The sequence below is a fragment of the Misgurnus anguillicaudatus genome, chromosome 22, assembly GCF_027580225.2.
Source record: "Misgurnus anguillicaudatus chromosome 22, ASM2758022v2, whole genome shotgun sequence".
Classification (NCBI taxonomy): domain Eukaryota; kingdom Metazoa; phylum Chordata; class Actinopteri; order Cypriniformes; family Cobitidae; genus Misgurnus; species Misgurnus anguillicaudatus.
In genome coordinates this window covers 17,194,933-17,220,574 of record NC_073358.2, presented here as the reverse complement: position 1 = coordinate 17,220,574, position 25,642 = coordinate 17,194,933, and the positions used below count along the sequence as shown (strand labels likewise).

At 39.6% G+C, this 25,642-nt stretch overlaps 1 protein-coding gene across 1 annotated transcript in view; it reads left to right on the top strand.

Annotated features, from left to right (window-relative positions):
- Positions 1-25,642, top strand: part of adgrv1 (adhesion G protein-coupled receptor V1) — a 1,080,612-nt gene that overhangs the window by 561,234 nt on the left and 493,736 nt on the right. The window contains 3 exon segments of the mRNA XM_073861135.1: positions 16,089-16,324; positions 16,434-16,582; positions 16,700-16,898. Coding sequence (XP_073717236.1) covers positions 16,089-16,324; positions 16,434-16,582; positions 16,700-16,898 — 584 coding nt within the window.

Sequence of the window (25,642 nt, the reverse complement as noted above, 5' to 3'; positions counted from 1 at the left end):
GATATACACTGCAAATTTGACTTTACTTAGTATTTAAGTCTTGTTTTTAGTACAAATATCTAATAAAATCTTAAATTAAGAAGCATTTTCTTGATGAGCAAAATAACCTAGGAAAATCAGTCTAGTTCTAAGACAAAAAATATCAAGTTTAGTGAATTTGTGCAAGCAAAGAAAAAACTGCCAATGAGGTAAGCTAATTTTTCAATTACATTTTAATTATATAGCACTTTTCACAATTGTTTAATTGTTTCAAAGCAGCTTTACGTTAATAGATGCAGGTGAAAACACAGAAACATCAATGGACAACATAAGCAGGAGAACACAGCAGCTAAGATTAAACCATACTAGCGAGTGTAGTAATAATGTAACGTATAGAATAGGGTGTTAAGTTAAGCCAATGTCAGCTGATTACCCAGGGGTTGAAAAAAAAACCTCGAACAAAAAACCTCACTGCTTTTTTTAGTCAGGAGGGAAATGTCCTAGTAGGGAGAAAACCCTTGAGAGATAGACAGACATAACTGATTCTATAGAGGATATATTATATACTAGGTACGATGTCAGACATCAGGTGGGCATCACGTTGAAGGAAGACCAGTAGATCAGTGGTGTGATGACCTTGACGGCAGCCAGAACTAGGTCTGTTAGTCTCATTGTCCTTGGGATCAAGGACGAAACAGGGAAAGATAAACAAAATCGGGAGCTGCTCCCGATGAGCTGGATGGCGCCTTGCATGGCTGATACCGCCGTCGGTGTATGAATGTGTGCGTGAATGGGTGAATGTGAGGCCAACTTGTAAAGCGCTTTGGATGGCCATAGGTCTGTTAAAAGCGCTATATAAATGCAGTCCATTTACCATTTACCATCTATTAGCATAGGGCCCGTTCGCATGTACTGCAAGTGTCATACGGTATTATGGTTTAATATTTGCTTGGTTCCAGACAGGCTAACTATTGCGGCATAAGTATAATACCCAGACGAGTTATGTAAATGCTTTGTTTCGGACAAGCTAACTATTGCGGGATAAGTACATTTACAAATTATGTGAGTGCTTTGTTAAAGAGAAGTGATCGACTGCGTCTGATTCTCAAACATTTTTTGGTAAATCATTTCAGAGCTGTGGGGCTAAGTAGGAAAAGGCTCTACCACCTTTAGACACTTTTGAAACTCTAGTGATAATTAAGTGACCCAAATTTTGCGACTGCAATGTACTTGATGGATTGTATTCTGATGGTAGTTCTCTAAGATGCTAAGGTGCAATGCAATTAAGGCTTTATAGGTGATTAGCAATATTTTAAAATGTATGTGATATTTATTGGTCACCAGTGTAAGGATGCCAAAATTAGGCTTATGTAGTCATGTTTACCTGATTTGTGTGACATCCCCCAAGTAACGAGTTACAATAGTTAGGGGTGTGACGAGATCTCGTGCAACAAGATATTGCGAGATTAAATATGCAGTGCGGAATTAGGATGTCGCTTTCTGTTTGAGAAACGGTCACTGTCAGCATAAAGTTAAGTTTCTGGCTAAACATTTTCCAGTGCAGTGTGCATGCATTATATCCAGTCTTTTACTGTATGTGCTTTTTTGTTTGGGTTTCCAATAATGTTTGTCTACGCATTGTGATTGTCTGTTGATCAGTGTCAGAAGTGTTTTAGCAGATTAAACCCTCACTCAGAGATTACATGATTTTATCTTTGCATGTACTTGATCAAGATTACAAGTGGCTATATCATTTCTGTTGTAACAAATTGGACAAATATTAAAGATTTAAATGGATTTAAACATTGTTTGGTTAAAAGTAAGCGGCTAAAGTTTAGATTCTTAAGTGAAAGTAACAAAAGCAGGTCCGTTAGCACCCCCTGCATGCATTTGTTATAATACATAATGCTGGTTTTTATTACAAAGGCTACTTATTACTGTGTTTACTTGTTTTTAAACTTAATTTGAATAACTAATTATTGCATAGTCATTATTATGTAATTTTAAAGGTTATTGCTAAATTGGGTCTATTTTTATTACCAAAAGTAAAAATAATGTGATTTCAGTTTCCCATTCATTTATTTTATCATTGAGGATTTCTCAAAAAAAAAATGTAAAAATCTCTATATTAGATATAGATATTCCTAAAATGGAAGAATGCTGTGCAGCAGACGTTGGAGATATGACTATCGAAAGATAGATTGCTGTCGAACATCACACCTGTGGTTCTTGACTGTGGAAGATGGCACCACAGTGCAGCCATTTATGGGCAACTTGTAATCTGACATAGTTTGTTTGGAGAGATTCGGTTCAAGTTTTGCTATACAGTCACTAATATTGATAATACAGTCTGTTAGCTTAGAAAACTGGTGGGTTTTGATACGATGTGAGAAGATGTAAAGCTGGGTATGATCTGCATAGCAGTGAACATTTATTAATAGTATTTTTCCTGATAATGTCTCCTAGAGTTAACATATATAATGAGAACCGGATAGGGCCTATAACTGATCCCTGTGGTATGCCGGTACTAAGATATTTAGTACTGGGTCTGATACTACAGGGATTACTTCCTTTAGTAATTTCGTGGGAATAGGGCCTAATATACACAATAGCCATGTTTGCACTATCAGGCAAGCGGGCGTGCCAGTGCCTGCCGAGGCCTGTCGCGTTTGCATTGTCACTTCCGGGGCATGATCGTGCTTCACTGGTGCTTCGTTGGGGCTTAAGGCCCGGCTTTTCTGGCCCGCCGAATACCTTGGGCCAGAGCGGGCTTCTCGGGGCTAGGAGAGTGGTAAAGGTCAAAGGCGGAGTTTATCTGAGTCTCTGGCAAGATGCGCATTCATCTGTCTGCAGATTTAAAACTTTAAAAATAATCGGGGTCACCAGTAATTTACTGTTTAACGGAAGATGCCTGCTATGTTTGTACTTCGGACTGTAGAAAATTATCTGCATATGTAAAAAACAAAGACACGTTACAACGCCGAACTCGCCATGCTGAGGATCCGGCGCACACCGCTACCGGTTCGGGAGAAGTTTATAAAGTTTTGGGCACAGAACAAAGTGTTTAAAGTGCAACAGTGCTGAGAAATTAAAGATGTGTGTTGGATCATCATTTCATCATCCATGTAATAAAGAAGCGATCACTCGAGTCACGATGGTATCTACAGTCGGTGAGTTAACATGCTACATAACGCATACAAAACACTTAAAATACAAGGCAAGGCAAGGCAAGGCAAGGCAAAGTTTATTTGTATAGCACATTTCATACACAAAGGTCATTCAAAGTGCTTTACATAGAAATGAGAAAACAAAAATCAAAGATACATGAATTTGAAATATCAATTAAAAGAAAATAAATGTGATTTTAATAAAAACTGTTTAAATGTGTGAAAAAGAATAAAACAGGAATAAAAGTATAAAACAGTTAAAAATAAGAATAAAAACAAGAGAAATAGAAAATAATTAAAATAGTGCATATATAATATAGTGCAATCAGTTCGGACGCAGCATAGTGCTCATTCAGTAAATGCATAGCTAAACAGATGTGTTTTGAGTCTGGATTTGAATGTGGCTACTGTTGGAGCACATCTGATCTCTTCTGGAAGCTGGTTCCAGCTGCGACTGGCATAATAGCTAAAAGCTGACTCTCCTTGCTTTGAGTGAACCCTTGGTATTTCTAGCTAATGTGATCCTAATGATCTGAGTGATCTGATAGGTTTGTATTCAATGAGCATATCAGCAATGTATTGAGGTCCTAGTCCAATGAGTGATTTATATACCATTAATAATACTTTAAAATCAATCCTAAATGTAACTGGTAGCCAGTGTAGCGACCTGAGGACTGGTGTGATATGTTCATATTTTCTGGTTCTGCTCAGAATCCTGGCAGCAGCGTTCTGAATGAGCTGGAGCTGTCTAATGGTCTTTTTGGGAAGGCCAGTGAGGAGGCCATTACAATAATCCACCCTGCTGGTGATGAAAGCATGCACAAGTTTCTCTAAGTCTTGTCTGGAAACAAAGCATCTAATTCTTGCGATATTTTTGAGATGATAGTATGCTGATTTAGTTATTGCTTTGACATGACTGCTGAAACTAAGGTCAGACTCCAGAATCACACCAAGATTCCTGACTTGATTTTTAGTTGTTTGACCCCTAGCGTCAAGGTATGCATTCACCTTGAGAACTTCATCTTTGTTTCCAAACGCAATGACTTCAGTTTTCTCTTTGTTTAACTGAAGAAAGTTTTGGCACATCCAACTGTTAACTTCATCAATGCATTTGCACAGGGAGTCAATGGGGCTATAGTCGTTAGGGGATAGAGCTAAGTAGATCTGGGTGTCGTCTGCATAACTGTGATAGGCAATTTTGTTCTCTCTCATTATTTGGCTTAGTGGGAGCATATACAGGTTGAACAGGAGTGGCGCAAGAATTGAGCCTTGCGGGACTCCGCATGTCATGGATGTCCACTCAGATTTATGGCCACCTATACTTACATAATAACCTCTCCCTTCTAAGTATGACTTGAACCATTTCAGGACCACCCCAGAAAGTCCGACCCAGTTTTCCAGCCTGTCAAGAAGTATGTTGTGATCGACAGTGTCAAAAGCAGCACTGAGGTCGAGTAGCACCAGCACTGATAGTTTGCCTGTGTCTGTGTTGAGGCGAATATCATTTATTATCTTTATGAGCGCTGTCTCTGTACTGTGGTGTGGTCTGAAACCAGATTGAAAAATGTCAAAGTAACCATTAGAAATTAAGAATTTGTTCAGCTGATTGAAAACAACTTTTTCAATGATCTTGCCTATGAAAGGAAGATTTGAGATTGGTCTGTAGTTGCTCAATACAGTGTTATCTAGGTTGCTCTTTTTCAGGAGGGGCTTAACAACTGCAGTTTTAAGGGACTTTGGAAAAGTCCCAGAGTGAAGTGATGAATTTACCACTTTTAGGAGATCTGCTTCTAAACAGTTAAAGACACTTTTGAAAAAAGATGTTGGGAGTGTGTCAAGGGCACAGGTTGATGTTTTAAGATGCTGTACTGTTTCTTCCAAAATTTTACCATCAACTGCTTCGAAATCAGACATCGTAACTACTTTCTGATGTTGTGGTCTGATTTGTCTGACCCCGGCGCAGCTCAAGGATGTGCTGATCACCTTTCTGATATTATTGATTTTCTCAGAGAAGAAGTTAGCAAACTCACTACATTTGCTGTCTGAGAGCATTTCACTTGGAATGTGACTTGGGGGGGTTGTTAGTCTCTCTATAGTAGCAAAAAGAGTGCGTGTGTTATTTATGTTTTTGTTTATAATATTTGAAAAGAAAGTCTGTCTAGCTTTGCCTAGTTCCACACTGAAAGCACGAAGGCTGTCTTTATAGATATTATAATGGACTACAAGTTTTGTCTTCCGCCACATGCGCTCAGCTTTTCTGCATTGTCTCTTCATATTCTGCACCTCTGTTGAGTTTCTCCAAGGTGATTTTTGCCTGCCATTCTTCTTCCTGACTTTTACAGGAGCAATATCATCGATTACACTCTTAACTTTCGAATTAAAGGAATCAAGGAGAAAATCAACAGAGTCTGCAGATATGCTTGGTGTTAAAGATATAGCCTTCATAAATAGCACACTGGTGTTCTCATTTAAGGATCTCTTTTTGACAGACACAGATCTAGTTTCAATAGTAGGAGAGATTAATATATCAAAGAAAATACAGAAATGATCAGACAGTGCTACATCCTTAATAACAACTGATGAAATGTTTACACCCTTACTGATAATTAAATCTAGAGTGTGTCCACGATTGTGTGTGGGTCCATGTACATGTTGAGTCAGATCAAAAGTATTTAAAACAGCTGTGACATCTTTTGTCATAATGCTTTCTGGCTTATCTATGTGAATGTTAAAATCTCCAGCAATAGCAAAACAGTCAAACTCTGAGGAAATCATTGATAACAGTTCTGTAAAGTCCTCAACAAATGCTGGAGAGTATTTTGGGGGCCTGTAAATAATGATCAGTAGAATGCGTGGGGTACCTTTCAACACAATACCTAGATGTTCAAAAGACGGGTAATTCCCAAATGACACTTGCTTACATTGATAGACATCTTTAAAAAGAGCAGCAAGACCTCCACCCCTCATAGCAGCTCTGCAAAAACTCAAATAGGTAAAGTTAGGAGGGGCTGTTTCATTAAGGACTGTTGCACTGTAGCTTTCTTCTAGCCATGTTTCATTTATAAACATAAAATCCAGGTTGTTTGTGGCTATTAAGTCGCTGACTAGAAGTGATTTGTTTTTAAGTGAACAGATATTTAAAAGTGCTAACTTAATAGTACAATTTTTTTCCCTAACAGAGATCTTAGTTTGACAAGTCACAGGCAGCAGATTAGATTGATTTGCCACACGATTTGATCTAGCCTTACACTTTCTATCATGTACTAAAACAGAAATAGAGAAAGATATAGGCACACTGAGTTCCTGCTTTTGTAAAAATTTGATAAAAGTATTAGTATTCTCATAGCAGGAACCCGACACACATCACTGAGAGCCATTATCAGTTGTTTTTGGTTCACCTACAGCAGATGGAGGAGGGTGTGTGCCTTGGCGTTGTGTCAGAGACCGAAGAGCTCTCACAGGACGAGGAGGGGGAACTGGGCCCACTGGCTTTGGTGGTTTTGGGGCTTGCTGTTTTCTGGTTGAAATCTGTGGGCTTGCAGCAATAGAGTGGGATAGTTTAGTTCCAGCATAAACCAGTTCCTCCATTTTTCCGGAGAAGGTCAAAAGCGGGGATGCTGGAGAGAGGAATGACATATCTAGTGAGGAGTCCTGTTGTTCTGATGTGACCGGAGGCTGTGATATGTTGTCCTGGTTTCCCTGGCTGTTTTCCAGAAAGTCGTCCTTGGGTGCTGAATCTTGGAGCCGTTCTAATCTGACACAGTCTGACTGTAGTAAGCTCTGTGGGCATGACTCAGCTGAGATTGTGTCCATGAGCAGTGGTTGTTGTGGCTGAGTGGTGTTATCTCTGTCCTTGTGGGATATGTCAACATCATGTCCATTCAGGTGCTGGAAAGAAGTCCTGTGGTCATTCATACTCTGTCCAGGTGTGTGTGTGCCATTCAGGTTGAGTGGATTGGCACACACTGCTGAAGGATGATGAAGGGAGAAATAGATGTTGTCCTTTAGAACTCTTGCACCCAGCCTGTTTGGGTGGATGCCATCCTGTTTAAATAGTTGTCTCTGACTCCAGAAAAGATTGAAGTTGTTGATGAAGTTCAATCCTTTTATGTTGCAGGTTTTTTGCAGCCATGTATTAAGTCCAAGCAAACGTGAAAACCTATTTGTTCCTCTTGCTGGAAGTGGTCCACTGATGAACGGCTGAGCTTTTACTGTTCTGAGTGTTTCAAAAAGTTTGTTGAAATCCCTCTTAAGGAGTTCAGATTGCTCTTTGTGAATATCATTCTTCCCTACATGAATGACAACTCGATTTACAGTCTTATGTTTCATCAGAATGTTCTTAAGTTCCCTGTTTACATCAGAAACGGTTGCTTGTGGAAGGCAGCACGTAGTTGAGTCTCTGTTGCTATAGTTTCTGATTATTGAGTCACCTAATATAAGAGTTCTGGGCTCGGATGCGCTCTGCGCTGAGTGCCGCTGTCTGCTCGATCTTGAGCGGCAGTTAGCATCAGTGTTAGCTGCTGGCTGATTTGATCGGTGTTTAGTCACATTTATCACATTTGGGGATTCCTCACTCATATTCATTAATACTTCAAATCTGTTCTCAAGATGTATAGGTGGTGGTAGAAAGTCAGTGTTTGCAATCCTTGTCCTAGCTGTATCTGGGGTAGAGGAAGCTATTGCGGCAAAATGTGATGCTCGTGACAGTCTGATTTCTTGAGTGATTTTGGGTCTTGCTCCCTGTTTGTACCATTGATTAGTGTGTTGATCATTAGATTTATGGGACTCACCGGCTGTTTGCTGATGACGAAGCTCTGTTGTGTGTTCCGTCTGGTTTGGTAGTCCTGTAAGTAACTTTGTTTCAAGAACAGCAATCCTTTGTAAAAGTCTGTGGCAGTTTGTGCAGCAAGTAGATTGTTGATGAGGCATTCCTTTTTCTTATCCTTTTCAATGAAGGCAGCTGTGTTTTTCCTTCTGGAATGTAAGCTGATGGCGGTGGGAGGCTAGACGGATGAAAAATTCCACTTTTTTGTAATCCTCCAGTCCCGAAAGTTTGTAAATTGACGTTGATGCCAAGCTTTGTTGTTTGAGCACTATGCTGATTTGCTGAAGTTAAAATTATAAGATAAAATATAAAAGCGATAGAGCAAAGCGCAGAGCAGTAAGCAAAAGCGTCCGAACAGTAGCAGAGCAGGAAGTAATTACAATGGTAACACTTTACAATAAGGGTGCACTAATAATCATGAATGCATGCTTAACTAATGCACAGATAATACTGAATTGATGTATTACTAATGATTATCTAAGCTATTCATTAGCTATTAATTAATGATTGCCTCATTAGCAACTAATGAAGAGTCTGTCTGATCAATATATTAGTTCATATATGAATTGTTATTAATTAAATATGTAATTGTTGATTAATTCCATCATCACTTATCCCATGAATCAATAGTGTCAATTAATCTGCCAACTACCACAATGAGCCAAAGCCCCATATTTCGACTTCCAGATAATACAGGTGAACTGGTGTGCATGGATGCATTGTTGGTTGCAGCATTGGTAGTGTTGTAGTTGATGCTATTGCTAAATGATGAGTTGGTAATGATGTGCCTCAACAAGTAAAGTCACAACATAGTGACATATGATATTGATAGTGATATTTGCAAACCATTAGCTAATGATTTATTAATAATTAATGACCATCACTAGAGTCCATAAAAGCCATTTATTAAACACAAAATGTTTCCAAAAACACCGCCAAAAACACACCTCCACAACACACCACACCCAAACACAACACCAAAACATTTACAAAAATAATATAAAATGAAATAATACAAAAAGAAGACTGATCAAAATTAGACAACACGTTCAGATACCTCACAGTTATCCGTATTAATCTGGCACCTGTGCAAATACATAACACAAATGTACATTTTTAAGTCCAACCGTTTCAGTCTGTCAGTCGTACAAGTGAATGGTAACAAACTCTGATAGACAAAAAAACATGCACAGACAAATCCAAATTAAATCCTGCGGCTCGGGACGACACGTCGATGTCCTAAGACACGAAACGATCGGTTTGTGTGAAAAACAAGACAGCTTCGGTTGTCTTATCCATGTTTCGTGCTCCCCCTGCTGTTCCTCTCTCCCCGGGATGAACACACGGCGAGCCATGAGACTAGATGGATGCATAGACCTGCACACACGGACTAACCCCCCTGTGTTCTGTCACATCGCAACCGTTCATGCTTACAGAGTCCCTTCGCTCCTCTCACATTCAGTGGCGAGATCTCTGACACATATATGAATCCCCCGAGTGCATCGGGTGATACCGTTTATATGACGCATGGCTGTTCTGTCTGTGTTGCTGCTCCCCTCTGCCGTTCCTCTCTTGTTGAGATGAACAAGCGGGGGAACCATAAAACTAGAAAGATGCATACGACAAGCAAACACGGGCGGATCTGCCCCTGTTCCCTGTCATAGCACAGCCACTCGTGCTCCACGCTCGCGGAGTCCCTCGCTCCTTTCCCTGCAGTGGTGAGGTCTCTTAACGGCGTAGTTAGCACGCGGTCTTACGGCTTGCTGCCTCTAAATGCAGCTGTCTAGTGTTCAACGATTACAGAGCTTCATGCCCCTCCCCTCCTGGAGCGGCGCGATCTCATTCGTCTGCTCGATAGGGCGGATACGCCGCTATTGGAGCATCAAGAACACTCATTATAAGAGCTAACCGGCTCACTATTCGTCTATACAGAGCTTCATGCCCCTCCCCCCTGGAGCGGCGCGATCTCATTCGACTGCTCGATAAGGCCGACACGCCTCTATTTGAGCGCTAAAACACTTATTATAGAGCTTAACCGGCCTGAGTCTATCTCACTTCGGAAAGCTCACTACTAGTCTGCCCGGTCATTTCTCTCTGGTTTAGACGGAATCAGAGGCAGAACGAATTTGTTTAACATGCTGAGGCCCGAATACCTCCCTTTATTCAGTCCCGTCCTATATCAGTGCGCTGAATATTGGTACATTCTTATATACCCGGTTTTTCTGCCCTTTTTAATAAACGGCAAAACCGCGGGCCTCACGGCAGACTTCCTCTCTGCGATGGGTTCAGTCTGACATTAAACCACCTAGACATACTGCTCTGCTCCGTGAGCCGTTCGGGTTACCGTCACTACTGAGGCTCGTGCACCTGAACGGCCGAGCTCTGGTCTTCGCAGCACAGCTGCGTCGACATAGAACTGTCTGGGGGAAGAGGGGTTAAGTCGCGCCTCGGCTGGACTGCCCTGAAATGTTTTCTGTGTGCTGTTTATCCAAAACATACTGTGTAATACTGTTGGTTATGCGACCTCACTATAGTGGCGAACGGTATTGAATTCCTCTAAAAAGAGTAATTTCCGTGCTTACTATACTGTGTATTGACACCCCACGGTTGTACAGTGTCTCTACACACTTTCTCGCCTTACTGACAAGCAATCAGTAATACGCACACACGGCCCGCTGTCCATAATTCTATCGACGCTTGCCGAAAACACCCCGGTTTGGCCATATACTGTGTATTGACACCCCACGGCTGTACGGTGTCTCTAACACCTTTCTGCCAAATTCGCTTGCAGCCCACCTCAGTTTCTCCGCTACGATGCTGACGGCGCAAACGACCACGGTCTTACGGCTGTCATTCTCTCTTCCTAGAGAGACGGCAGCCTCAGACTTTTGCATGGCTCCAAGCATTTGAATCGCGCCCTCTCCGGACGGCTACTCAAAGGCTTACAGCCAAGCGGTTTATATAGTTTTTCGGCCTTACAGCTGATTTATATCAGCGGATCCGAAGACGCTCACACCTCCGCTCCGCTCCAATACTCGGAGATATTAAGGGTAATATCAACCTGAAGTGAGCTTGCTACCCGCCACAATAAGTTTCAAAGCTCAAAGCGCGCACACAGACAGACGCGTGGCATCTCGTTTAAGACGGGCTCACGTACCCCTCTAACGAGCCTCAGAAAACTGAATATCGTGGCATTCTGTTCATAAGTCCACTTCAGTTTGACTAAGCAAAGGTCCCACCCCGAGCTGACGGCCGGGAAGCTCATGCTTAAGTTACACACTATGGCGAGTGGATAGTGCCACGGATAACCAAGCGAAGGAGACAGTCGTGTACTTTTACGCGAGATAAGGATACGTCGCCTCCACTGACGCGTGAGACCAACGTCGTGGATAAGTACGTCGCCTCCACTGACGCGTGATACCAACGTCGTGGATAAGTACGTCGCCGCCGAAGACGCGTGATACCAACGTCGTGGAGAAGCACGTCGCCGCCATAGACACTTACCTCAAAAGTAGTTGCAGATGCTGTCAGACCTTTTTAGAAGTGTGTGTGATCGTACAAACCTCAGCAATTGTAGCTAGATCTTAAAAGCTAAGCGTGTTATATTGCAAGTGTATAAAAACATGTGCAAATGTGCACACTTGGCTGTATGTTACACAGTCATATTTAGATTAGATGAGCCTTTATTGTCTCCTATTGGAGAAATTTGTCTTGGGCAATCAGGAAATAAAAAGCGATACATTTATACATACACAAAAGAGATAGAAAACACACTTTGCTTACACAAAACACACCCACCATCCCACCTCATCCTGTCAATTCCACATGTCCCGTTAAACTTACTATAATAGTTAGCATTTGTATTGCACAGTACCCGATTGCACAATTCCATAACAGCTATAAACACAGCATATACACTCATAAATACAAAAAACCTTACTATATATATATATTTAATAGTTTAAAACACTATGGTTATGATGTTTAAAATTCAACACGTAAATTTAAATAGGCTATATATATATATATATATATATTTATATATATATATATATATATATATATATATATATATATATATATATATATATATTTATATATATATATACACACATATACACACACACACACATTTCTTAAACATGCCATTGTTAACTTTTGGTATTTTTATAGATGTGAATAATTTGTACTTTTCCTTGGAAATTTCTGAAATAAAGAAAAGTAACACATTTTGTTGTGCATTGTGTTGCAGTTTAAAGCCTGTATATACAATAATAAATAATAACACAACAAACCCCCACCCTTAACCCCAAAAAAAACATTCATCAGCTGCTATATGGATTGAACTGCTGTAGAGTTAACTGGCTTGTGAAGTAAATCTGCTCAGCTTCCTGCTTGCACAGCCAGACCATGTATGATAAGCTACCAGGAGAACTTAAAAATTGTATAATTACACCATTATATTAATACAGAAGAGTAAGCTATTATACACAGGCAACATTTATTATGCCCTGCACTAGTAGACATTGTTCCTTTTAGCCGTATGCTTTACAATGTTTTCCAAAATGTGGGTTGCAGCAGTACTGCAGGCAGCCGTAGCTTAAACTACATGAGACTGTCAAAACCTTAATGAAATCAACTGCACAAAATACAACTAATTTTGTAGCTCCTGTTACAATGAAAAATTATAAACAGTATGCAGGTTTGTGAATTCCAATTACATAAATATCAGAGTTGGGCAAAGATACATCAAAATGTATTTTAAAATAGAATACCAAATACCTTTGATTCAAGTGTATCAAAATAACCTACAAAATACAGCAGCCACAACATGTATCAAAATAAACTACTGTATTTTTGTATTTTGAAAATACTAAAAATATTTTTACATGAGAGCATGACATTTCTTCGCAAACCTTCCATGAGTTGGTCTATTTGATCTTTTGCCTTACCATTACAATGACTCTGAGTCATGAAAAATCTGACATATGCAACCGTGTACAAACTGAAGGGCCTACATTGCATTAGCAACACTGACAAACAAGTCATTCATAAGACAACTGATGGCACCTGTATTCATAGCAGCTAGTTTCTAACTATTTAATCTAATCATTTGCTCGCAGCAGCCTGCACGTTTCTAACATTGACCACCACCTTTCATATGGATACATTTTCCGGTCTAGGGCTAGACAAACTTCTCAGTAGGCACCAATCAGAGGCCGCATTTCTATGATGTCATCATTTAGACTTTTTACAAAGTATTTTACAGTATTTTAAAAATACAAAACATTAAAGTATTTTGATACAAAATACAAATGCATTTCATCAACCCTAATCAAATACAAAGTACAAAATATTATTTTACTATTTTGTTCAGTAAGATGTGTAGCTGTGTAAATTTTCAACTCTTAAATTAAAAAAGCTTAATGACCCCTTAAAAATGTAAATACTTGAAGACAGGACATATACTGTACTGCTGCCCAATATGTTTCAACATTACACAAAGTTCACTTACAACAGTGAATCATTAGGACACACATACTGCAGCCCATGTATGCATCCACACACACATGCCTGATAAACAGTATCATAATATATAATATTATTACTGTTAATTGATTTTTATGTTGCTGTTATACTGTCTGAATATAGCCTACTTGAATAACTTAGTATCATCTAAATAAATAGCGTTATTGACATAATTTCAACTTCAACTGACCTTTGAATATTCAAACCTCTGATTGTTAAGATTTCCCCCTCTTTTCTCAATTGTTTGGTGTATATGAAGTTTTAAATGTAGGTTCTGGAGGAGCCCTGAAATAACGGGAACGAAGCATTGCGTCACTTGCCGTGCTACAAACGTCTACGCAGCGAGTGTATTCGGCTGCGCGCTTCAGTCGAATAATAATGAGCTCTTGACGCTTGAACCGCGCTTATATAAGGACGTGTGCATCCTGCGCGCGGGTTCAAATGTCATTGGTCTGTACTTTGTACAGACGTTAACCAATAGGCTTCAGTCACGGAGTAAACAGGAGTTTCCCCCATAGCGTCAGCTAACTGACACAATGCTTCGTTCCCGTTATTTCAGGGAACCGGGGTTACGTGAGTAACCTAAGCGTTTTATTTAGTCTTTTTTTAGAAGTTGTTTTTTTGTTATTTTTGCATTTAGATTGCACAAGACTTTTACACATTACACCAGGATGCAGCTCCAAAACTCTTCGAGAAATTGCTCCCTTGATATACCAATAGGATCTTGCATTTTTCTAAACCAGAAGCAAAGCTTCCATGTTCAGTTGAGGAGATGACACAAGGTAAAGTTTCTCAACTATTTTGATATTATGGGCCAGATTTACTAATAGCAATTTAATAAAGACACCCACTGATAAATTAATGAAGAAAATTTTTGACAATAATTGCTGTTGGGAGATTTGGCACTTTCTCCACTCATCTTCATTTATTTAAAATGCCAGACAGTTAACCGACATTATCTGAACATATTGCTTGTCAATTTCTGCTGCTACAGATCCAAAGGGATATCTTGCATTAAAGCTGCTCCCTGTTTTGCTTCCACCTCCACCCTTCAAAACTGCCAGAAAAAGTCCGGCCCAGCATTGATAATGGCAAAAAAGCTTTCATCGATATTAAGTACAAATCAAGAAATTTACTTTAATACTTTATTTACCAGGTATTTAAATAAACTACAGTTCAAAAGTTTGGGACATTATGTTAGTGGCTGTCGTAAAGTGGGCAAGATCAAGGTGTAATAACTCCCAAACCCATCACCCATACCCACACCCTGACACCCCCCAAGTTTCACCTTAACTCATTTGCATTGTGTGTCCTTTACGTTGGAACAAATATGATGGAGTACCTCCAGCAGGCTGAAGCATCAGGACTTTACCCTTATTTCCTGTCACTTAAAAATGGACACATGAGTCCCAGGCATTCGTCTTCCTGGGAGGAAAAACTTTGGACAAGGCACTTTGATTGGGGTAGTAGAAGCACTACATTCTTGCAAGTAAATGACAAGAGTTTTTTTGAATAGACTGGGTTTCAGGTACAAGAGTTATCATTTTAGTTTTTTTTACAGACTTAAAGTTATCCTTTCTGGTAGTAGGTTTGGCCACTTTGTTTTTATTGCAGTTTGTGGAGCCTAGGCTGTATACAGAGATCGCGTTTTTTACAGTTTGATCAGCGGACAGGCAGCAAGCAGATAGTGAGATGTTTGCTGTATGTAACAAAAAATGTTTTATGGTCTAAAACGCGTGAATTCACTTAGAGCACCTTTAAGGAAGAGTATTACTTGATGAATATTAATGACATGTTTATGAAATATTACACTGGCAAAATGCTGTATTTCATAGTTTTTTTTGTGTGTGTTCATAATGTAGACTAAAACAATACTGCTTTGTAACAAACAGTTGTTCTTAAAGGTATTTAATGAATTTCATGAATTTTTTTAAAATGTTAAAACGTATAGAGGCGGTTTCACAGACAAGGATAAGACTAGTCCTAGACTAAAGTAAATGTAAGAGCTGTCCAAACTGAAAACTACTTGCACTGACATATCTTAAAATACACCAGTGCCCTTTGTTTTCCCTCAAAATGCACACAAGTAATGTTTTTATTAAGATATGTTTGTTCAAACTTGTTATATTTCCTAATTAATAACTAAGGGGCCTCATTTATAAAAGTGCGACGTAGGAACTGTCCTACATTTCATCTAAGATCATTTCTGAAATGATCGTAAGTGTGATTCAGAGAAAAGGAGCTTACGCACAAAAAACCGTGCGTACGCCTCATTTCCAGATGTGCGGTTTATAAATCACAAATGATCTTAAAATTGGGTTGTTTTTAACCCATTGTTTTTTAGAGTGTAAGAAAAAAGTTTAAGATTTTTTTTTGCTTACCCAATTGGCAGATTTTTTGGCTTGTTTTATGCACTTCACTTGAATAGATTTTTTTGTCTTAAAACTAGACTTGTTTTCTAAGGTAATTTTGCTTATCAAGAAAATGCATCTTGATTTAAGAATTTTTCATTTTTTGCAGTGTACTTATTCGCATTTCTTATTATTGTTATTTGAAATTAAGGGAAATGTCCCGATTTCTCTTACCAGGTTAATGTGACCGTTTTTCGCTCAATGGGTCTGTTTGGAAGCGTGTGGGTCAGTTATCATACAGAAAGTAGAACTGCGATCAGTGGGCAGGATTTTGAACAGTCTTCCGGTCAACTGCTTTTCAGGCCTGGGGAGGCCTCAAAGTTTATCACGCTCACTATACTTGATGATAATCTTTCAGAGGGACCAGAGGAATTTGTTCTCAACATTACCCTAGTGGAACTTCTGAATCACAGGCAAGTTTATCCTGAAACCCAAGTCAGATTATCTTGGCACTGTACTAGCTAGCTTGTACTACAGTGTATTCACTTAATGTTTTTTGTTTTGTTTTTATCTTGTCTTTAGTTCAGTGGATTTTACAGTGAAAGAACACAGTCTTCAGATTGACCAGCCCCCTGCCATTGGCAATCTGTCCTCCATTATGGTGATTATCCAGAAAAATGACAACGCTGAGGGCATGGTGGAGTTTGACCCGGATTTTATTAACATCACTGGTACTTTGCCCTTGTGTTTTTTATGTGAAAAAGTGCTTTTAATCTATGTGTCAGACTCGATTGGGTGTATTGTAAATGTGCTTGATTTGTCTCTTGAAAATTGTTCTCTTATCACAGTTGAAGAAGATATAGGTGTTCTGTTCATACCTGTATTGAGGAGTATTGGATCCTATGGGCAGGTCTCAGCGCAGTTCATTTCCAGAGGTTTGACAGCGCTCTCAGACGTAGATTACATCCTGCCCAATGGATCCATTACCTTTCAGCATGGCCAGATCCAGAGTTACATCAACATTTCCATAGTAGATGATTTGGAGAGGTAAATAATGAATACAATCTCAACTTACAGCAAGATAAATTGCTAGACTACAGCCAGCCCTTTCTGCTGCAGACAGATGCCTCTGGAACAGGGCTTGGAGCTGTCCTAGTCCTAGATAAATTAACCCTGTAAAACCTAATGCAAAAATAGGTTGTTTGCACACATTTTTTTTGACTGTCAACTTTCAACACAATGTGCTATTACAGATGTGACCTTTAAAAATATGCGTCTCAGAGAGCAGGATGCCATGAGCACTTTCGAAATTCTGCGAGATCCTCCAGAAAGGGTGTTCGGTGGGGGATGCAGGAAATACAAAAACCTGTAGAGGGCAGTCGTGTTTCATGTAGGCCATACTGACGACAATATGTGTGCTAGACCAGTGGTTCTCAAACTTTTTCAGCGTGCGGCCCCCCTTGTGTACGGTGCATTCCTTCACGGCCCCCCAAAGAAAATTTATGCCGAAAAACAGTTCTCAAACTTAACATTTCAATTATACAAAACATTAAATTATACAAAGTAGTGCTGTTGGTTAGTAGCCTTATTTTTTTTTTGTTGTTTAATTACACAAAATTCATAATAAATTAATGTATTTTATAAAATGTCATAAAACTGGGGCCCCCCTGGCACCATCTCGCGGCCCCCCTAGGGGCCCCCGGCCCCCAGTTTGAGAACCACTGTGCTAGACTTTATGCTGAGCGTATACTATGATATTGAAGTAACATGACATGGATTCTCTGTGCTTTGGCAGTACTTTGATGTCACATGCACACTTTTTGGCAAACATTTGGTTGGCGAAGTTTTCTTTTGCCAGTTACATAAACAGTTACATATTCTTCATAAAAATCCGACTTAAACGCGGATCATTTGTCTTATTTTTTTTCTGTGTATATAACCCTTTCTGTCTCTCTCTGCGTGCCTCTAGCACCGCCGCTGCTACTCTACGCTCTGTTGTATGTGTTTGTGGGTGAGAGGAGAAACAGACCCAGAAGGATTCGAGATTGTGGATTGACCGTTTTATTCACAGCACGGCATCTAAAGTGTTGATAACATGAACTCATTTAAGTTTTAAATTCAATAAAGTCCATTTGAATGCAGATTCATTTCAATAACAAACTTTTGCTGCTTATATTATCATACATAGCTTTGCATCAGCCACCCTGTATTAATTATGATCCAAAGAAAGAACAAAAATATGTTTTAACACTCCATATTACTCTCCATTTAGGTATTTAACAGTTTAGTAAACAAAATATTTCAATAGACAGAACTTTAGAGCCATAACAACAAAGATATTTTAATTAAAGTTTCCACTATTATTAACATGACTTACCTAAAGTGTTGATAACATGAACTGAAGCAAAAATGGGGGACTACACGCTTATTAACACTACGGTATGCCAAGAGGCTCAAACAGCACTAAAAAACTGGAATATGCCCTAACACAACAGTGTTATAGCGACATCTTGTGGAGAACACAATACATTGCCCTACATCCACCCCTTCTTTAATTGATGGCATCACGGTCATCGGATTAATCAAAACTCTGCGGTCTGATCTAGGACAATCAAAACAATAAACGTGTTCTGAGTGGATATATATAAAGCACATAATTTGTGTAGATAGTGTGTGCAGGGTAGCTAACTGTTATCAGGGTGCATCTGGGTCGGTGTTTCTCAGCCGTGGTCCTCGAGCGCCCCCTCCCAGAACCTTTTGGATGTCTCCTTGTTTGGGACACCTGATTCGACTCATCAGCCTCCTTCTAAAATGGTAAACATGTGTCCCTAACAAGCTGATGAGTTAAATCAGGTGTGTTAAATAAGGAGACATCTAAAACTTTCTGGGAAGGGGTGCCCGAGGACCAGGGTTGGAAAACACTGATCTAGATAGTGTGTGCAGGGTAGCTACACTGCAAAAAATGACTTTCTTACTTAGTATTTTTGTCTTGTTATCAGCAGAAATATCTAAAAATTCTTAAATCAAGAAAATAATACTAGTTTTTAGACAAAAAATAAGTGAATTTGTGCTTAAAACAAGCAAAAATATCTGCCAATGGGGTGAGAAAATTTTACTTGAATTAAGTGTTTAAGAAAAACGAAATCTTATTTCACAATTTTTTTTCTCACCCCTTTGGCAGATAGTTTTGCTTGTTTTGAGGGCAGTTTCACTTAAATTGTATATTATTTGTCTTAAAACTAGACTTATTTACTTAGGTCATTTTGCTCATCAAGAAAAAGCTTCTTAATTTAAGAATTTTTAGATATTTCTACTGAAAACAAGACAAAAATACTAAGTAAGAAAGTCATTTTTTTGCAGTGTAACTGTTATCAGGGTCCATACAATATGACTCTGGGGGTGCCCTGCTGTTTCTCTTATTTTTAGCCTTCAGCCACAATTTTCTCCCTCTTTCTTTCTATTTTTTGGAGGTCACTCTCCAGTTTCACAACTTGGGATTCAAGTGAGAGTTTGGTTGGGGGATGCCGGTTTCTCCTTGGAAGGCTGGGCCCTTGAGGGGGGTTGCACCACTACCAGTCACAAGTTTTCGTCCCTGTCACTTGGTTCCTCTGTCCATATATTAGGCTCATCTGTGCTCATTTGTTCCTCCTCCTCATCAGCTGTTAAATTTAGGGCTCTTTCCAGAGTGTCCTCCAAATCATCACTCCCTGTTCCCTCTTCGCCCTTTGGTTCAATGTCTGCCCTGCTTATCTCACCATTTGACTCTCTCTCTTCTATGATCACTCCTTCGTCTCATTTCACTGGAAGAAACATACACTGTGTCAACAGGTGTCTATGAACCACTCTCTGCTCCTCCATCCTCTGGCCGCACCACGTACACATGTAAACTCGGTTGCTTACGGCCCACAACATATGGCTGTGTCTCCCATCGGTCTCCCAACTTCTGCCTCCCCTCCACATGACAGACCTTGACTAAGACTCTATCACCCGGACTGAAATCTTCACTCTTAGCTCTTTTGTCATAATACTTTTTTTGATGTCCTTTAGCCAGTTGAGATATCTGATTAGCCAGGGCATAGGCCTGACTCAAACAAGGTCTGAACATACTTGATGTATTCACATGGCTGGTTCACTTTAGAGGACCCGAAGATAAGATCCACTGGGAGCCTATTTACAAGATCACGAGAAAATGCCAACATCGCAACCTGACCATACGTGTCAACCCGTTTGACTAAGGCTGGAGGCCCCACTGTCGTCGGTAATGCAGGTTCAGTGGCAAACGGGTCTGTATGGCATACTATTCACAAGACACATGAAAGCGCCAAAATCGCAACCCGACCATACGTGCCAACCCGTTTGACTAAGACCGGAAGCCCCACTGTCGTCGTTAATGCAGGTTCAGTGGCAAACGGGTCTGTATGGCATACTATTCACAAGACACACGAAAACGCCAAAATCCCAACCCGACCATACGTGCCAACCCGTTTGACTAAGGCCGGGAGCCCCGCTGTCGTCGTTAATGCAGGTTCAGTGGCAAAGGGGTCTTTATGGCATCCTATTCACAAGACACACGAAAGTTCCAAAATCGCAATCCGACCATACGTTAAGATAAGGTTTTTATTTATTTATTTGGTTGGTCTGTGTTATGACCGCGAGTGCTTTGTTCCGTACAAATAACTATTTCGAGTTAAGTACCTTTACTAGACAAATTATGCGAATGCTTTGTTGAAGAGAAAAGTTTTAAGTCTAGATTTAAAATTATCGACTGTGTCTGATTCTCGGACATCGGTTGGTAAATCATTCCAGAGCTTAGGGGCTTATTTATTATTTCTCTCTCCAGAAACAACTCGCGTGCATTTTTGTTTATAATAAGACTACAAAGGAGCACGTGAACGCACAGTTCTATGCTGGTGAATGATTTCAGCTTCAGAGTAGATATTTGACGAGCTCCCTGATTTCTGCTTTGATACAGTTCTCAGACATTTCTCCTTGTGATGGGTTCTGCATTTAAAACCCGCATTTTGAGGAGCTGAGCGATATATCTTGTTGGGATGACGCGCGGGTATTTTCGTTTATTATAGCTCAAATGAGCACGTGACGCAATATTCTTTTATGCTGCTGAATGATCTCTGTTTCAACGCAGTAACGAGCTAACTTACCTGATATCTGCTTCAGTCCAGTTTGCTGACATTTCTCGTAGTGAATGTTGTAAATCCCTCATTTTAAAGAGTTGAACCAACTTCATGTTGCTGACACGCGCGTCCTCACTACGGCACGTGCGTCATTGTTTATGCGACTCATTTATCATTCCTGATAACTGCTTCAATCTAGTTTGCAACATTTCTCGTGGTGAATGTTTATATGCATGTTATCTCTCATTGTAAGGAGCTGAACCATAACTTGTGTTGTGATGATGCGCGCGTCCTCACTTCGACACGCCCATTACGGCATTCGTCCGGCTTCTTGTTCACACAGAGGGTCCGGCAACGATCCCAGAAGATTACCAGAACGAGTTTTTGTTTACACAGACGCTTGTCTGACAATTTTACGGGTATTTTCTGGGACCAGAGGTCTGTGTGAATGAGGTTATGGTTAACCCCCCACCCCACTCAGCTCTGAAAACAAAGAAGACACCTCTACCTGTGGGTCATTAACATATAAAAAGCCCTTCACACCTCACACCCACCGCTCCTCACAACCAGCTGTAAGGATTCCTGGAAACTTCCACCAGTTCCTATATACGTCCACAAACGTTTCTGGATGTTTCACTGGTGTATTACCTTTCCAAGCACTCTGCCTCAAAAATCTGGCAAACCTAAAGTTTAGCAGGGATTTCCCATCCCATATTTGTCCGTATACAGCTCTTTTCATGCAGTGCTATGTCTCGGTTTACCAGTCCTCAACTGCTGCGGGCAGGATTACAGGGTTTCTCCTACCTCCTGGTTGGACATATGTGAGAGGGCGTCAGCGTTGGAGTTATCCTGTCCCCTCCGATACTGGATGTCAAAATCAAATACGGACAGATGAGAAACCCAGTGCTGACCTGTGGCGTCAAGTTTGGCTGAGGTCATTACATATTTGAGGGGGTTATTGTCCGTTAGAACAGAGAACTTATGGCCATAGAGGTGGTTTAGTTTAGTTTAGTTTAGTTTATTTATTTAGATAGGGACAGTGCATATTAATGAACATCAGTACACGTACACAATGTAAATATGCTAGAGTTAGCACCACAGCTAATTTTCATCTATAGTCCCTAGGCAGATAAAAACATAAAAACAAATACAAACATACACACCCTCAATAATTGAGGCAGTTTAAAAATGCGTGCAGCTTTGGTTTTCTAAAAGCCAGAATTTTAAATGTGTTTTAAAATTAATATAATGAACATTCCCTTATTGTGGAGGGCAGACTATTCCAATATTTATTTCCCTTTACTGACAAGACATTTTGTCCAAATGTGGTGCGCCTAAAGGGTATTACACAGTCCCCTTTTATAGAGGCCCTTGTTCTACCCTCACTCTCAGTTTTATGAAAAAAGTCATTCAGTGGGGGAGGAGCAAGATCATGTATAGCCTTGTAAACAAAGCAGGCGTACTTAAAATTTATAAAATTTTCAAAACTCAATAATTTATGTTTTTCCAGTATGCTACAGTGATGAACTGATAACGTTTTTTTATCAAATATTTTAATGGCTCTTTTGAAGAGTACTTCAAAAGGCTTAAGTGTTGTTATATTGGTTAGTGACCAATTTGTAAAACAGTACTCAATGTGTGAGAATATCATTGTGTGTAAATACAGTCTAGCAGCACTTAGACTGAGAAATGGCCTTATTTGTTTGAAGTTCTGTAGATTGAATTTAACCTTATTTGCCACCCTTTTTATGTGGCATTTGAATGTTAAGTTAGAGTCCAATGTCAGCCCCAGATATTTAAATTCCTTTACAATTTTTAACTCCTCTCTTCTAAGAAACACATTAGACTGTATCACCTTTGTGTTTTGTTTTGAAAATACCATGCAAACGGTCTTGTTGGTGTTCAAATGAAGACAAGACCTAGTAAGCCAATCATCAATTTGTATCATTGCAGATGTAAGAATGGATGAAACCTCATGATAATTTTTGCCATATGTATAAATTACAGCATCATCTGCATACATCTGGATGTTAACATTTTGACATACATTAGGCAAATCATTAATGTAGAGTGAAAATAAAATTGGACCAAGTGTGGAGCCTTGAGGGACCCCTACTGGACAATCAAGAAGAGGCGATTTGATGTTACTAACACAGACACATTGCTTTCTGCTGGACAGGTATGAATTCATCCAGCGGAGAGCTTGCTCAGAAAAATTAAAATATGTTAATTTAGATAAAAGAACTTGGTGGTTTACAGTGTCGAATGCCCTCTTCAAGTCCAGAAACACAGCACCGACATAAGAGCTCTTATCCAGATAGCATTTGATCTTTTCTAAAAAAAGGCAGTTTGCCGTTTCAGTGGAGTGATGGGCTCGAAACCCAAATTGCATAGGATGTAATGGATTACAGCCTGTGTTTAGATGTTCAATCATTAGCTTAGCAACCCATTTTTCGGCTACCTTCGACACAACAGGTAGGATGCTAATTGGCCGGTAATTGGCCATTTCAGATCTCCTGATTTGAAAATGGGACTGACCATGGCCACCTTCCAAGCTGACGGCACGATTGAATGTCTGAAGGACAGATTGACCAAATGCGTAATCGGGTATAAGAGAGACTCCTTGTGCCTTTTCATGAAATTGGTGTCAAGCCCGTAGAAATCCTTAGCCTTGGAGTTTGTCAAAGTCCCTATGATATTTGCAACTTCTGTTTCTGTTATTTGGTCTATAAAAAGGCCCGGCTGTGTAAAATTTACACTACAAGGGGGGTAATTAGGTTGTTTGTAGAGTTGGGTAATTTCATTGACTGAGTTTATAAAAAAGATGTTTAATTCTGTGGCTATGATGTTAGGATCAGTTACCAGTTCAGTTTTTATTCTCAATTCTAACTCTTTATTATTGTGATTCTGTTTTCTACCAATCAATTTATTAATATTTTGCCAGATTTTTTCCCCATTCCCTTTAGCATCGTCAATGATTTTGATAAAGAAATTAGCTTTAGCTTGCCTTATTGTCTTTATTACTTTATTTCTCATTGAAGTCAATTTTAGTCGGTCAGTCATTAGGCCTGATTTTAAAGATCGTTTCAGTAGCTGATCTCTATCCTTCATGAGGTGTCTACATTCATCATTTAACCAGGGCAGAGAGTCCTTCCTTAATTTAGGTTGGGTCCTCCTTTGAAAAAAAGGCCTCATAATTTCTTTGATTTTTGAAGTGAATTCGTTACTGTCACTCTCTATATCACCTGTAGAGAGGACCACCTCTCCTAAGGCTGTCCCAAGGTTTTGCTGTTGACCAATTGGTACTGCTTCATAATTATAAATAGATTTGGCTGAAGAATGACAGCGTCGTTTTGCTAATTTTCTGGAAAATAAAATTATATTATGATCCGACAAACCAGTCATAAGATTAAATGTCTTTGTGACTCTTTCAGGTCTGTTTGTGAACAATAAATCTATTTTGGTTTCCGATCGATGAGTTATTCTAGTAGGTTGTTCAATTAACTGTGTGAGATTATAATAATCTGTAATGTTCTTAAGGTTTTTTCTTCCACACTTATCATTCCAGTTGATGTTAAAATCTCCCATTATGATAACCTCTTTGTTAAAATCACAGTTTTTGAGAAGAGCTTTTAACTGATCATAGAAGTCTAACTTTGCTGAAGGTTTTCTATACATACAAATTAGGGTAAATGTCATTTCGACAGACAATGATATAGTAACACCAACACATTCAATATCAATCCCCCTGGGCAATTCAATTTGTTTACATTTGATAGTGCTTTTCACATATAATAAAACTCCCCCTCCCCTCCCTTTGTCTCTGTCTTTCCTAAAAACATTGTATTCTGGCATTAATGCCTCAGGCAGAGCCGATCCTGACCTCCCTGGGGCCCTAAGCTAAATTCTGCTAAGGGGCCCTCCTACCTGACCCATGAGCCATGGTACCTGACCCGGGCCGTGAGCCATGACCTGTGAGCTTTGACACACATTCACACTTGAGACCCTACTGCTCTCACTACATACAAAATATGGTTACCAGTGTTGGGAGTAACGCATTACAAAATATAATATATTACAATAATATATTAGTTTTTGCTGTAACGCATTAATATAACGCATTACTAATAAAATTTTGGTAATATTGTACTTGTTACAGTCTTAGTAACGCACGTTACAACAATGCATTTCAAAATTAGACTCTGTTATTTACATTTTTTATTTTTGACCAATGCCGCGCGACCAGCATCCACACAGGAAAAAGCTGTGGGTAAAATGGTATGTCTGTTTCCGGTGCTGTATGCAGCATGTTCATTTTTCTTTAATTTTGTATTTAAACTGCGTTTTGGATGCACTGTGCGTCAAATATACACGCGTATCTTAAAGAGCCGGTTCTGGGAAGTCCGCGGCTGTATATGCATTGACTAAAAAGGCCGCAATCAGGTCCAGTACTGCCGCACACGCATGCAGGGTAAAAAATAATTCTGCGAATGAGAGCAAAGTAAAAGCAACAGAAAGTCTCACATGCTGCTTGAACCCCAGAAGTAAAAATACTTTTAGAAAGCTTGTCAGTAAAATCCATATCAACACCAGCAATGACAAGGTAAGGTAACATTGCTATGGTTACAGTCCATATAATAGATGGCTATTCCTATGCTA